The sequence below is a fragment of the Macrosteles quadrilineatus genome, unplaced genomic scaffold, assembly GCF_028750875.1.
Source record: "Macrosteles quadrilineatus isolate MER2022 unplaced genomic scaffold, UCM_ALF_1.0 Scaffold_7__1_contigs__length_78375512, whole genome shotgun sequence".
In the NCBI taxonomy this organism is placed as follows: domain Eukaryota; kingdom Metazoa; phylum Arthropoda; class Insecta; order Hemiptera; family Cicadellidae; genus Macrosteles; species Macrosteles quadrilineatus.
Window position 1 is genome coordinate 41,273,701 of NW_026542600.1, and position 15,990 is coordinate 41,289,690.

Genomic DNA, 15,990 nt, shown 5'->3' on the forward strand with positions numbered 1-15,990 from the left:
CGTATCAGGTACGTTAACAAATAACATAACCTAAAAAAGCAATTGCAGACATAACCTAAATGACATTTTATATACATCTAAAAAGGTAATATGTGTGTTATTTTAAGCCATTATTATCTTAATACACAAATAGCTATTTAATAACGATGCAAAAATATTTGGACCAATCGGGACTGTTTTCTTCGGCAAAATCGCCGATGAATTTGTCTGAAAAATGTACGGCTGTTGTCCTAGAGTCAGATATTTGTTTACCATAGAAAGTAAAGTAACTTCTTTAGCCCCGTAACGCATGAACTGAAAACTGCCGTTTTCGCTGCAGTTTGAAATATATTTTAACACATTTACCATAACAATTAATAATCAAAATATTATTTTCTATATCCTACGAAATCCTACATTTGAACGTTGTTGTGACTTTCTGTAAGTGTCAATCATGACAACAAGAAAAGGCATGCTTTCTAGGAACGTAACTGCATTGTTATCTAATAGAGTTTGTTAATAAAATTATTTCAAATAGCATTTAAATCAATCGCCAACAATTGCACAAATATAATAGTTTTTACTGGACACAAACTCATATCGTCTTTGGATACCAACGCCAAAATTACAAAGGAAAATACACGAATACCGTAATTTAACCGACGATAGAAGTTCTGCATGTGAACTTATTCGCCTCCGTTTCCTGAACAGCGATATATCATTTTGATTTTACGAAGGGCGCGGCTTTAGCTTATCCTATTCCGATCGTTTGTTGATAACGTTTGCGATTTCAAATAAGGTATCGCTTTTGAGCGTTTGTTTTTAGAAATAAATGTTTCCTAAAAGCAGTGTTATTATAAAATAGTACATACGCTACAAGGCTGGAAAGTAGGTGTTTACGGTGCGAGCGTAGTTGTCCCCGCACGGGGCTTGCTGAGCGCGGGGTTTCATGCGAGTCCCATTAATTCATTAACACCATCTTGGAGGAGACGAGTACGATAAAATTTTCTGTACCCTACCAGCAAAAAACACAGGACAAGTAAAACACAACCCATACATACAACTACTATTGTTTAATTTACAATATTTTAACCCGTAACATTCTATTTTTTTACCTACAACCGTTTTTACTTTCTCCCCCTATACTATAGTATATGGAGAAAGTATTGTTTTCGTCAAAATTTTCGAGTTTGAGTTTTGAGTGGATATATTCGTTTTGGGTCCCCCTGGACCCAAAAAATTGGTTTTCAAAGTGATGTCTGTGTGTGTGTCTGTGTGTCTGGATGTGTACAGAGCTAGAGACTACACCTGTGGTCCGATTACGATGAAATTTGGTATGTAGGTTAGTATCTACAGGAGTTTTTTTCATTTTTTTAAATTTTTATTTATAATGGGGGTTTTCTCAAAAATGGCCAGAACGATTTTGATAAAAATTTAGTATGTTATAGTCCTTTATATACTGAATAAAATGGTACAAATCCCATTTCTGTAAAAATTACGGTTCAAAAGTTATGGTCAAATATGTTATTTTCCCATAAAACCCCATAAAATATCGAAAAATAGGATTATAGAAAAAAATCCGGTTTTGATTTAACATAGTATGTTATGGTCCTTACAATTTTGATAATTTTTTAGAATTTTTTATTTTTAATGGGGATTTTCCCATAAAACCTCATAAAATAACGGAAAAATAGGATTTTCCCAAAAATGGCCCTAACGGTTTTGATAAAAATTTAGTATGTTATAGTCCTTTATATTCTGAACAAAATGGTACAAATCCCATTTCTGTAAAAATTACGGTTCAAAAGTTATTGTAAATTATGTCATTTTCCCATAAAACCCCCATAAAATAATAGAAAAATCGGATTTTCCCAAAAATGGCCAAAACGATTTTGATAAAAATTGAGTATGTTATAGTCCTTTAAATTCTGAACAAAATTGTACAAATCCCATTTCCGTATATTTACTCTCACCGCTTACACATGATAAAGGTTGTTGACAAACTTATGGGAGAAAGTATGTGTCAGAATGCTGACAGCATTTTTTACTTTCATAACAGCATAGTTTACTAACTAACACTAACACTACTAACACGGGTAACGGACCAATGAGTTTCAAGGATTGAGAGAGAAGAAGTAAAATTGTAATGATTTGAACATCAAGTAATCAACTGTTTAGACCAATTTAATTGTTCACGAGTGGTGAAATTATTGTTTGGTGTACAATGTTTCGTTGCATCGTGGCAATGAGAGGTTATAAACGAAAACATTTGAGAACAATTTTAATTATTTTATAATTGTTAGTTTCAAAATGGCGGTCATTTTAAAGTTTTTAGTCTAACATAAACGGTACCTACATGGTTAAACAAAACTACTGTAGAAATGTTTTATTCACACTATTTTATACCACTTTAATGATACTAAATTTTAAAAAATCTGTTCGGAAATAAAAAATGAAACTCATGTTTAAGATCTATGTATTAAAACAACAGCTGCGGTCATAGGATAATAGCCTATCACTGCTAGTTAATTAAACAATCAGCTGTTTAATTGTTAGTTACTCAATGAGCGAAAATATAATATTGTTGTACACAGTATCTAAAAATGAGGGTTTCTCCCTTATTTATAAACCGATTGTCTTAAATTAATATTGTTAGAATTGTAATAAAATTGTCGAAATAAAACATATTCACAATAGTTTAGTTTACCTTTGTAGTTTTTATATTTGAAGTGGATGGATTAGAGGCATAATGGATTTGGTTGTTAGTAAATCAGAGAAAAGTAATTCTTCTTAATTTAAAAGTTAACAGCACCATCTCACTCCTACTCGTATTAGGCATTAGCATTAGAGCATTAGCAGTAAGGAAGTAAATTTGCCCACTTGGATTCTGTTTTTTAAAAGGAGTTTAAGCCGCTTCATCTTTGCAAAAGTTAATTGAGTACAATTCATCTTCATTTTTAAATAGTTTTTAAACAGCTCAACATTTCAAGAATACTAAATTAATGTTTTACTTGAGTTATTTTTTTCCGTAAGTTAATCTTCATCGCTGTGATAGAAAGAGGTTCCTTAAAAGCTCTATATTTAGTTGTCATTGTTATAGTACGACTTGCTCATATGTAAACTGCCTAATAGAGGTATTTCAATATAAACAAACATATGATTTACTTGCCGAAACGCAGATGAATGTGGACGTGCACATGTTCGGCGAACTAATGACGATTAATTTATCAGCTGATGGACAATTCCTGCAAACACGGGGGTGTTCATTGCTCTAATTTATGTGTTAATGTTTTATAGGGTTTTCATGGACTTGTCCTCCTAGGGTTTTTAGGATTTTTATCCTCCTATGTAACAAAATTACGCCTTTACTGTTCTATCGTATTAAACGGTTTTATCATCCGATAGTAGAACAGACAACTGTAGGGATCATAACCATAAACCCACTGTTTGAACTTTAAAATGACGTCACTGGCTCGAATGTAAACTATGATCGTAAAATGTGGTTTGGACGTTCTTGGCAGTTCCATTCGTATATAAAATACAAACATGTTTACAATGGACATGACTTTATTCATTTATGTCTTTCACCATGGACTAGTACCATGGTTCTACCCACATGTAGGCACAATTCGAGATTATTAAAGAGACATTAAACAGGGTGTTTGGTAGTCAGTGTCAGAGATTTTAAGGCCATATTTGGATAATTATATCTTACTCCTCCTTCTGGAAACACCATTTTTAGATTATTCAAAATTTCTTGACATCACTTATTAAGAGTCTTTGGAGGATAGTGGCCATCTTGGATAATTTCAAACAGCTGGTCAAACAGGATTAATTATCATCAAAAACTATTTTTTCATACACCAAAGTGATTATAATATAAATATCTAGGACACTGTGAGATTATAAATTTGCTTTGTAGTTTTGAATTGTTTTCAAATGGAGTCTATGGAAGTCAACGTCCATCTTGGTCTTACCCGCCATAAGGGCAATGTTAATATCGTTAATTTCAAACAGCCACTGAATACATCGTCTCAAAATATTTTTTAAATACCAAGTGGTTTTAATTTAAATATCTAGTGCACTGTGAGATTAGAATTTTTCTTTGTACTTTTTAAATTGTTTCATGAGTTGGAACGTCTAGGCTTCAAGGACTGTTAAAATCTACCTTTTTCAGCTATAAGCCAACTTAACGAATTTTTTTTTGAATCGTCATGAAATATTTTTTGGAAAAAGAATAGTTTGCCACATACTTTACAATTTAACTTTTAATTTTTACTTAATTACAATTTAAAACCTTGTAGAATGGACTTAAAAACTTTTATATCGACAAAAAATGGTGCCATTTTTTGATAAAGGAATTTTCATACGTCCTGTTGAAAAATCTGTTAAAATGTATGACAAACTTTCCCTGATCTCAAGCTTTAAAATGATGTACATGTGACATTTTAGGCCCGCCTTGGGGAAGAAATATTGCGTTAAACATAATTTTAGTTATTTTTTATAACACTTAAGTGAAAGTAGTATGGGAAAGTTTGTTGTATAATTAATACCTCTAGTAAACTTTTAAAGGGAGAGCGAGCTGGTCTAGTGGTTAGAGCGCGGGACTTCGGTTTCCGAAATGAAATGAAATGAAATGCTTTATTGTCGTTAAAACTATAACAAAGTTCATGACAATCGTCAAAAGAAAAACAAAACAAAACAATCAAGATGGTAACTAAAATAACTAAAACTAAAACTCTAAACCAAAGTACTCTTCATGTTTATACAGGCAAGCCTGAGTTAGAGTAGTTTTTAAAACATGTTTAAATTTTGAAACACACAGGTTTTTTATGGATGCAGGCAAGAAATTGCTGAGGTCCCCGGGTTTAAATCCCGCCAAATTACCAATGGATTTTATCTAAGTGATAATGCTGCAACCCCTAGGTCTAGCCTGAAGTAATGTAATAGCTAACACCCACATAGTTAGGACAAAAATGTAAACTTGTAAAACCTTATCTTTTAATACAGCTAAAAGTAAATGCAGGGCCGAGTGCCGTTTGCCTAAACACTTTTACAAGGGTCATTTTACAGCCTGAGGCTTGGCGGGGCGAATGCCGGCCAGGTATCAGTGACCAGGGGGGGATGAGACAATTTTTTTAGGGATAAAATGAAACTTGTAACCTAACCTAACCAAACCTGCTGATTATTAAAAAATTGAATGAAGATATTAATGATCGATATTAATTTTCAATCAATATTAGGATAGCCCAGTTAAGAAGATAGCCCAGTTTATATTGATTTGTTGATAATTGTTAATTGTGTTGTTTTATCTGTTAGCCTGACAAGTACATTGTACTCATCTCCTTTTATACTGCACTTTAATGCATTTCTTTGACGTTTTCTATAGCAATGTAAATTGACAAATTACAATAAATGGATTCTTATTCTTATTCTTAAAAGAAACTGTACCCGGTCTCCGTTAAATCCTGCCCTCTACATTCCCTTCCACTGATACCCCTCCCCTGAATCACTCTTACGCTCTGGGGAGTCAAACGGCACTCGGGCCTATCTGACGGTTTTGACAGTTTATAACCCCCACGGCAAAGAATAGGACGACACTCGCTCCCTTACCCGCTTATAGTAGTCGTTGTACATTAAATACCTGGTAATAATACCTTGGTGATCAAAATTCACGCATATTTTAAGCTCCAACACTTATGCAGATTTTGTTTTGCAGAAAGCCAGATTGGCGAGGATTCGTATCGCCAAGGCGTCGTCAGGAGCTGCATTCGTCAGCAAGAAGAAGGCTGCTGAGGCGAGACTGGCAGCTCAGGAGTCCGGCCTAGAGATGGACGAGAGCTACAGAGAGGAGGACATCTTCGAGCTACAACATCATCACCTGCTACGTTGCCTTGAGAAAACTACAGTGAGTAGACTTTCATTTAGGGAGTAGACTCTCATTTAATGAGTTCAGAGTACACATTCCACAGCTCCCTTGTCTGCACCAAGCTTGCATTCTACTTCTGGACATCGATGTGTAATGTAAAACCAACAGTTCTGGCTGCGTTGCCATAGGGATTTTTTACTCTGAATTAGTTACGTATTTGTGAAAGTATAGTAAAAAGAAGCATCGCGAAAGTTTACAGAAACCTATTAACGTTGAATGTTTCCTGTAACGCATAGTAATATTAAGCATTTAAACGGCTTGTCTACTCAAATCAGTATTTTTAAATCAAATCTATTATACAGATACAGATTTATTATTTTTCTCAATTATTCCAGGATAAATGCTATAGACCTGGAATTTGAGTGCATGAGTTTTTTTCTGTGAATGTCCAATGTTGGTCGTACAGTTCCAAGCACTCAGTTAAATATTAATCCAAATTATTTATTTTATTCTATTCGTAGGATTAATTTTTGTCAAGACAAAAATATTGCAATTTTATGTAAGTAAGAGGGCTTTCAGCTCAACTAGATATTTGTGTTAAAGTTTATTAGTTTCCATTGTTAAGTTAATATGCCATTAAATGGTATGATCTGGGCAAACTATGAAAAACAATTTTACTGTGCAAACTCAACACTTTTAACTGAAGATACAAGAGGTAGAATTGAAGAATGTTTCAAAATTATTTCCAGAGACATCCAGTGAAATCGTCATTCAACATACATTTAAAGTCACTGAAAATAAATATGTAGAAAAAATATGTTTTATCACTTTAAATTTACGTTCTAGACTGTGAAATACAATCTGTAAACAAATATTGAATGTTTTGTTTTACATTAAACTCTGTCTCTGGACATTCCTGGTTATTTCGAGCCTCCATAGATAAGCTTTGAAGAAGAGTAATAGTTATGGATGCCAGAAAAGTTGCATTAAAGATTACCTTACAGTTAAACACGGAATTTTGGTTCATATACAATACGGCCATTGAGCAAAATAAACTAATAAACTAAAGAAATTAAGAACTTGTATCAATATAGTCATTAACACTTTTAGATTTCGATAAGCAATCAATATTGAAGGATCACACCTATCAGTGTGTTAATTTTACAAACAAAAAACAATTTTTAAGGTTAGATTACAATCTGTTTGTACATTTACGAAAACTTTTTTACTGTTATTGCATAGGCATTTTTAATAATCTCTGTATTTTGTGCTTACAATAATTAAGACTTTATTATTGTAATATTGGGGTGTTCATACCTATTAAATTTACGGAAAGTAAATAAAAGAAACGTCTTATAACACTTAAAACATATATTTACTCTTATACTGTTACTCACAAGACGGTAAATATACAAAAACGATGGTAAGTGGTGATCGATTTCGATTGGACACTCCAATCATCATCAGACCCAATAGGCGAATCTGCATTCGCGAACATTCGTATTACATTCGGGACTCACTCTTCCTCGCCATCTCAGATAGGTTCCACACCAAGCTCTACAAATACAGGAGAGCCTCACTCTTTCTCACCATCTCAGATAGGTTCCTCACCAAGCTCTATAAATACAGGAGGGACTCACTCTTCCTCACCACCTCAGATAGGTTACTCGCCAAGCTCTATAAATACAGGAGTGACTCACTCTTCCTCACCATCTCAGATAGGTTCCTCATTAAGCTCTATAAATACATGAGGGACTCACTCTTCCTCACCATCTTAGATAGGTTCCTCAACCAGCTCTATAAATACAGGAGGGACTCACTCTTCCTCGCCATCTGAGATAGGTTCCTCACCAAGCTCTATAAATATCAGAGGGACTCAATCTTCCTCGCCATGTCAGATAGATTCTTTACCAAGCTCTATTAATACAGGAGAGACTCACTCTTCCTCACCATCTCAGATAGGTTCCACACCAAGCTTTATAAATACAGGAGAGACTCACTCTTTCTCACCATCTCAGATAGGCTCCTCACCAAGCTCTATAAATACAGGAGAGACTCACTCTTCCTCACCATCTCAGATAGGTTCCTCACCAAGCTCTATAAATACAGGAGGGACTCACTCTTCTTCACCACCTCAGATAGGTTCTTCAACAAGCTATATAAATACGGAGTGACTCACTCTTCCTCACCATCTCAGATAGGTTCCTCATCAAGCTCTATAAAAACAGGAGGGACTTACTCTTCTTCACCATCTCAGATAGGTTCCTCGCCAAGCTCTATAAATACAGAAGGGACTCACTCTTTCTCACCATCTCAGATAGGTTCCTCATAAAGCTCTATAAATACAGGAGAGACTCACTCTTTCTCACCATCTATGATAGGTTCCTCACCAAGCTCTATAAATACAGGAGGGACTCACTCTTCCTCACCACCTCAGATAGGCTTCTCACCAAGCTCTATAAATACAGGAGATACTCACTCTTTCTCACCATGTCAGAACGGTTCCTCACCAAGCTCTATAAATACAGGTGGGACTTACTCTTCCTCACCATCTCAGATAGGTTCCCCACCAAGCTCTATAAATACAAGAGAGACTCAGTCTTACTCACCATCTCAGATAAGCTTCTCACCAAGCTCTATAAATACAGGAGAGTCTCACTCTTCCTCACCATCTCAGATAGGTTCCCCACCAAGCTCTATAAATACAGGAGAGACTCACTCTTTCTCACCATCTCAGATAGGTTCCTCACCAAGCTCTATAAAAACAGGAGAGACTCACTCTTCCTCACCACCTCCGATAGGTTCCTCAGCAAGCTATATAAATTCAGGAGGGACTCACTCTTCCTCACCATCTCAGATAGCTTCCTCTGCAAGCTCTATTAATATATGAGGGACTCAATCTTCCTCACCATCTCAGATAGGTTCCTCACAAAGCTCTTAAAATATAGGAGGGACTCACTCTTCCTCACCATCTCAGATAGGTTTCCCACCAAGCCTTATTAATACAGGAGAGACTCACTCTTCCTCGCCATCTCAGATAGGTTTTTCACCAAGCTCTATAAATACAGGTGGGACTCACTCTTCCTCACCACCTCAGATAGGTTACTCACCAAGCTCTATAAAAACAGGAGGGACTCACTCTTCCTCACCACCTCAGATAGGTTCCTCAGCAAGCTATATTAATACAGGAGTGACTCACTCTTTCTCGCCATCTCAGATAGGTTCCTCACCAAGATCTATAAATACAGGAGGGACTTACTCTTCTTCACCGTCTCTGATAGGTTCCTCACCAAGCTCTATAAATACAGAATGGACTCACTCTTCCTCACCGTCTAAGATAGGTTCCTCACCAAGCTCTATAAATACAGGAGAAACTCACACTTCTTCACCATCTTAGATTGGTTCCTCAACAAGCTTTATAAATACAGGAGGGACTCACTCTTTCTCGCCATCTGAGATAGGTTCCTCAACAAGCTCTATAAATACAGGAGAGACTCACTCTTCCTCACCATCTCAAATAGGTTCCACACCAAGCTTTATAAATACAGGAGAGACTCACTCTTTCTCACCACCTCAGATAGGTTCTTCAGCATGCTATATTAATACAGGAGTGACTCACTCTTTCTCACCATCTCAGATAGGTTCCTCATCAAGCTCTATAAATACAGGAGCGACTTACTCTTCTTCACCACCTCAGATAGGTTCCTGGTTCCTCAGCAAGATCTATAAATACAGAAGGGACTTACACTTCTTCGCCGTCTCTGATAGGTTCCTCACCAAGCTCTATAAATACAGAATGGACTCACTCTTCCTCACCGTCTCAGATAGGTTCCTCAACAAGCTCTATAAATACAGGAGGGACTCACTCTTCCTCACAACCTCAGATAGGTTCCTCAGCGAGCTATATAAATACAGGAGTGACTCACTCTTCCTCACCATCTCAGATAGGTTCCTCACCAAGATCTTTAAATACAGGAGGGACTTACTCTTTTTCACTGTCTCTGATAGGTTCCCCACCAAGCTCTATAAATACAGGAAGGACTCACTCTTCCTCGTCATCTCAAATAGGTTCCTCACCAAGATCTATAAACACAGGAGGGTATTACTCTTCTTCACCGTCTCTGATAGGTTCCTCACCAAGCTCTATAAATACAGAATGGACTTACTCTTTTTCACCGTCTCAGATTGGTTCCTCACCAAGCTCTATAAATACAGGAGGGACTCACTCTTCCTCACCATCTCAGATAGGTTCCTCAGCAAGCTCTATAAATATAGGTGGGACTCACTCTTCCTCACCATCTCAGATAGGTTCCTCAACAAGCTCTATAAATATAGGTGGGACTCACTCTTCCTCACCATCTCAGATAGGTTCCTCAACAAGCTCTAAAAATATAGGAGGAACTCACTCTTCCTCACCATCTCAGATAGGTTCCTCACCAAGCTCTATAAATACAGGAGGGACTCACGCTTCTTTACCATCTCAGAGAAGTTCCTCACCAAGTTCTATAAATACAGGAGGGACTCACTCTTTTTCACCATCTCAGATAGGTTCCTCACCAAGCTCTATAAAAACAGGAGGGACTTGCTCTTCTTCACCGTCTCAGATAGGTTCCTCACCAACCTCTATAAATACAGAAGGGACTCACTCTTTCTCACCATCTCAGATAGGTTCCTCACCAAGCTCTATAAATACAGGAGAGACTCACTCTTTCTCACCATCTATGATAGGTTCCTCACCAAGCTCTATAAATACAGGAGGGACTCACTCTTCCTCACCACCTTAGATAGGCTTCTCACCAAGCTCTATAAATACAGGAGAGACTCACTCTTCCTCACCATCTCAGATAGGTTCCAAACCAAGCTCTATAAATACAGGAGAGACTCACTCTTTATCACCATGTCAGAACGGTTCCTCACCAAGCTCTATAAATACAGGTGGGACTCACTCTTCCTCACCATCTCAGATAGGTTCCCCACCAAGCTCTATAAATACAGGAGAGACTCAGTCTTCCTCACCATCTCAGATAAGCTTCTCACCAAGCTCTTTAAATACAGGAGGGACTCACTCTTCCTCACCACCTCAGATAGGTTCCTCAGCAAGCTATATAAATACAGGAGTGACTCACTCTTTCTCACCATCTCAGATAGGTTCCTCACCAAGATCTATAAATACAGGAAGGACTTACTCTTCTTCACCATCTCTGATAGGTTCCTCACCAAGCTCTATAAATACAGAATGGACTCACTCTTTCTCACCGTCTCAGATAGGTTCCTCACCAAGCTCTATAAATACAGGAGGGACTCACTCCTCCTCACCATCTCAGATAGGTTCCTCAGCAAGCTCTATAAATATAGGAGGGACTCACTCTTCCTCGCCATCTCAGATAGGTACCACACCAAGCTCCATAAATACAGGAGAGACTCACACTTCTTCACCATCTTAGATTGGTTCCTCAACAAGCTTTATAAATAAAGGAGGGACTCACTCTTCCTCGCCATCTGAGATAGGTTCCTCACCAAGATCTATAAATACAGGAGGGACGTACTCTTCTTCACCGTCTCTGATAGGTTCCTCACCAAGCTCTATAAATACAGAATGGACTCACTCTTCCTCACCGTCTCAGATAGGTTCCTCACCAAGCTCTATAAATACAGGAGGGACTCACTCTTCCTCACCATCTCAGATAGGTTCCTCAGCAAGCTCTATAAATATAGGAGGGACTCACTCTTCCTCGCCATCTCAGATAGGTACCACACCAAGCTCCATAAATACAGGAGAGACTCACACTTCTTCACCATCTTAGATTGGTTCCTCAACAAGCTTTATAAATACAGGAGGGACTCACTCTTCCTCGCCATCTGAGATAGGTTCCTCACCAAGCTCTATAAATATAGGAGAAACTCAATCTTCCTCGCCATGTCAGATAGATTCCTCACCAAGTTCTATAAATACAGGAGAGACTCACTCTTCCTCACCATCTCAAATAGGTTCCACACCAAGCTTTATAAATACAGAATGGACTCACTCTTTCTCACCGTCTCAGATTGGTTCCTCACCAAGCTCTATAAATACAGGAGGGACTCACTCTTCCTCACCATCTCAGATAGGCTCCTCAGCAAGCTCTATAAATATAGGTGGGACTCACTCTTCCTTACCTTCTCAGACAGGTTCCTCAACAAGCTCTAAAAATATAGGAGGAACTCACTCTTCCTCACCATCTATGATAGGTTCCTCAGCAAGCTCTATAAATACAGGAGAGACTCACTCTTCCTCACCATCTCAGATAGGTTCCTCAGCAAGCTTATTATTTTGATTGTTTTTGTTCTATTTTTTTCTACTAGGCTCACTTCAAGAGAGGAATATGAGTGTTGGATACCACCAACAAAGCTTTATCATGATAATAGGTGCAGCCAATTTCAAAATCATTCTACCATAACCTCTCTTGGCCTAAACAAAAATCACATTGTAAACAGACTTCACAAATCGCAGAATTTTTAATTGCTTTGCCTACATGATATCTTACTGCAGGAAAGGTGCCAAAGACTCAATGAACAAACTTACATCTGGATGCTTAGGAAGTGTTGAAACATTCTACTGCTGGGATAGAGCAAAACATCTATAACTTTCTGTACAACTTTTGAATAAGAACATATACAGGGTTCTAAGAATTTCAGGAACAAATTTTTTTTGAACCACTGCAGGGAATGCATTAAAGCATTGCACATAAGTTCCATACCTAAAATTCTACTTTTTGAAACAAATATTTGTTTTTTCCATTATACTTTAAAAAATAAAACATCCATTGGCTGTGATACCTACTAACTTAATCTCGTTGAATAAATTATCGTGGATTAGTGTCATTTGTTGTCTCCAAAATGTCTGGGAAGAGATTTTTTTACCATTGCAGATAAGGGACTGAAGTACTATAGACAAAAAATTACTTTTTGTATCCAATATAATTTTGCCTTTGTACTGGGGCAGTCCACAAAGAGTAAAAAGGAAATCTTAATTGGAGTGAGGGTCGAGTAGTACATCAAATTAACCATTAATGGTCTCTATTAAAAGTGCCAACACAGTGCCACCAACCTGACCTTAAAAGGATCATCCTAGTCAAACGATAGCAGTTTAAAATTACAAAAATTTTCAACAAAATAACAAGGAATAATGGCTTAGTTTTGTTTATTGTTGTATGCATATTTAGTAGCAGTTTCATACTATCAATTACTAAATATTTCTATATATAACTTAGCCCAGATTTGTTTTAATAAATTACGTCAAGGGATATGCATCCATTTACTCACATTGCAGTTAGCGAGCAGCACCCATTGTCAATTTAGGGGTGGTTGTATGCTGTAAATACATATATAAATATTTAGTTAAAGACAGTTACTGATAGTGTAGTAAAACATTGAGATCTCAGAAAATGCAACATATTCAGGAAAAATATGCATCAAACATTCCTACGCTCAAGAACTCAGGCATGCATATAATGTAATCATTAAAAAAGGATAGGCTCTTAAATGATTCAGTATTTTACTTTATTACCATTACCCAATACACGGCATATGGAGAAGGTATTTTTTTCGCCAACATGTAAGGGTAAGTTTTGGTTCTGAACCAAAAAAGTGGTTTTCAGAGTGATATCTGTGTGTGTGTAAATGTGTACAGAGCCACGGACTACACCTGTGGTCTGATATTTATTTAGTTTGGTATGTGGGTTCTAATCCATGGTATTTCTACGCGTTTTTTCCTTGTTTTTGAAATTTTTGTTTTTGAGTGATTTTCACATAAAAACCCCCATAAACAACAATAAAATCATATTTCTACAAAACCAGGTCAAACTATTTTAATTAAAATTTAGTATGTCATAGTGTTTTATAAACAAAATGGTACAACCTACATTGCTGTAAAAATTACAGTTTATAAGGCATGGCAACTTTTTTTATTCACCCCATAAAATATCATAGTAACTCCAACTGCTTACCCATGATGAGGGTTGTCGACAAGCTAATGGGAGAAAATATGTGTCAGATCTATTACAATACAACACAATAATACTATACAATATTCTTTACCGTACATTCATCAAGAATTACAATAATGTCATGAGTAAATTAAAGTACATTTTAATTTACAAAATGTTCATAAAATTCCTTTAGTGAGTAGAAGGGTCTTGCGATCAGCAATAGTGAACTTCTGGTGTAGCTTGTTGCCAGTCAGGTCAGGTCTTTTATGTAGTCAGGTAGATGGTTCTTCAGTTTGGAGGAAGGGTTTTTTTTTTCCCAGAGAGTGGTTCGGTGAACTGGTAGGACAAATTTGGAGCCATGAAGAGTTTTCTAGTGGTGCAGGTCTTGGTTTTTTGGGGATTTATTTCATTCACATACTTTATGGTTTCGAGTATGTAGAGAGACACCACTGTGAGGATTCCTAGGTTTGAAAGCTGGTCTGCAAGTCTGTAGTGGGACAAGGTTGGCGAGGGCTCTTATGGCTTTCTTCTTAAGAACAAGGATTCTACAAGGATTTAGTTGTTTATTACAATTCTGATACTTTGTTACAGCCAAAGGGTGGTTTTAATCAATAAGGTTGCAAAAAAACTTGACAAAAATGATAATTAATTATAAGAATAGTACTTGAACCGAGCCCTGTTGCACTACCATAGTACTAGTAATATAAGCTTGTTTACACAAAAAAGAATGCACTAAATTGAAATGCTCTTAAACCTATTATATGTGTTAAACCTATTAAACCTATTATATGTGCATAAAGATTACACTGAGTTTAGTATCAAATAAATACTGCTATTTAAATTCTTCTCTTCATGTCATGTAAAAAAGCTATTACTTTTAATTGAGGAGTTCTTAAATACATAAAATACATAGAATGTATTCTCAAGAGACCAAAATTATAAGAGTCATGGGTGATTGGATGGATGTGAACCTGGATCTCGCAGCACTGAAGTCTGATGCTATAATCTCATTATAATTTAACTGCAACAGAAGCTTGATTCCAAGAAATTTAACAGCACTTTAACAACAATAATATTATTTATTCTATAATCTAAAACTTGCTATACTTGGGCTGCTAATCTTCATTGTTAGTACAGCTTGCCATTCTCTATTTAAAATCTTCAATTTGATCCTGTTTAAATTAGATGTACCGCGGTGGGTCATGAACATCATTTTTATATGAGACCATTTTTTGAGAGAAAGAACAAAAAAATAAGGAAATCCAACAACAACAAACAAGGATGGCCTGATCAATGGCTTTATGGTTTGTACTTTTTACGGTACAGTACAATAATTAGTAATATCTTTAATATTTTATGGCTAAGAATTAGGTAACCTACAAACTTAGGTGTACGAATCTAACGGAAAGTAAATAAAAGAAACGTCTTATAACACTTAAAACATATATTTACGCTTATACTGTTACTCACAAGACGGTAAATATACAAAAAAGATTAGTAAGATGGTAAGTAACCACTTACCATCTTTTTTGTATATTTACTGTCTTGTGAGTAACAGTATAAGCGTAAATATATGTTTTAAGTGTTATAAGACGTTTCTTTTATTTACTTTCCGTAAATTTAATAACACGTACAATGCTGATCAAAAAGTTATTTACGAATCTAATGAACTTTATGAGTAGTGGAAAGCACAATACATGTAGAATTGCAATAACGTGATCTTGTGGTGTTTTTAAAATACTGATAGTTCATTATTTTATTGTTGTGTTTTGCAGTTTTATACTACACTAAAATAGATATGGAAGGTCTGTAGTAATCATACTCCCAGATAAAATAAATGTTCAATATATATATATATATACAGATCTTATTATGAGATATTGATATATTATTAATTTATCATATATTTAGGGGTATATTTTTACCCTAATGACGACAACTAAGGATTGTCCCCTGGTAAGATCATTTTCAGGAACTTTAGATGTCAAAGACTTTAACCACTGAGCATAATGGAAAATAAGCATTATTTTTATATTGGCTTTAAGAAATCAAGAGTTAGATAATTGAAATTTTCCATCTTCAAGAGTATGTAATATGTTATCCAAGTAGTTAAGTAATTATTAATTCTTTTTTGCTGTGTTTCTACGCTATTGGCATTTTTATGTTTTTTTTTTG

General features: G+C 36.0%; 1 protein-coding gene across 4 annotated transcripts in view; it reads left to right on the top strand.

The window, feature by feature from the left end:
- The window catches only part of LOC128998015 (potassium voltage-gated channel protein Shal), a 121,490-nt gene that overhangs the window by 87,326 nt on the left and 18,174 nt on the right, over positions 1-15,990 (top strand). For all 4 annotated transcript variants that reach the window (XR_008491176.1, XM_054423944.1, XM_054423943.1 and 1 more), the window contains exon 3: positions 5,699-5,887. Coding sequence is in view for 3 of the 4 variants with exons in the window: in XM_054423944.1 (XP_054279919.1) it covers positions 5,699-5,887 (189 nt within the window). In the remaining variant the exon portion in view is untranslated. The remainder of the gene's footprint in view (positions 1-5,698; positions 5,888-15,990) is intronic.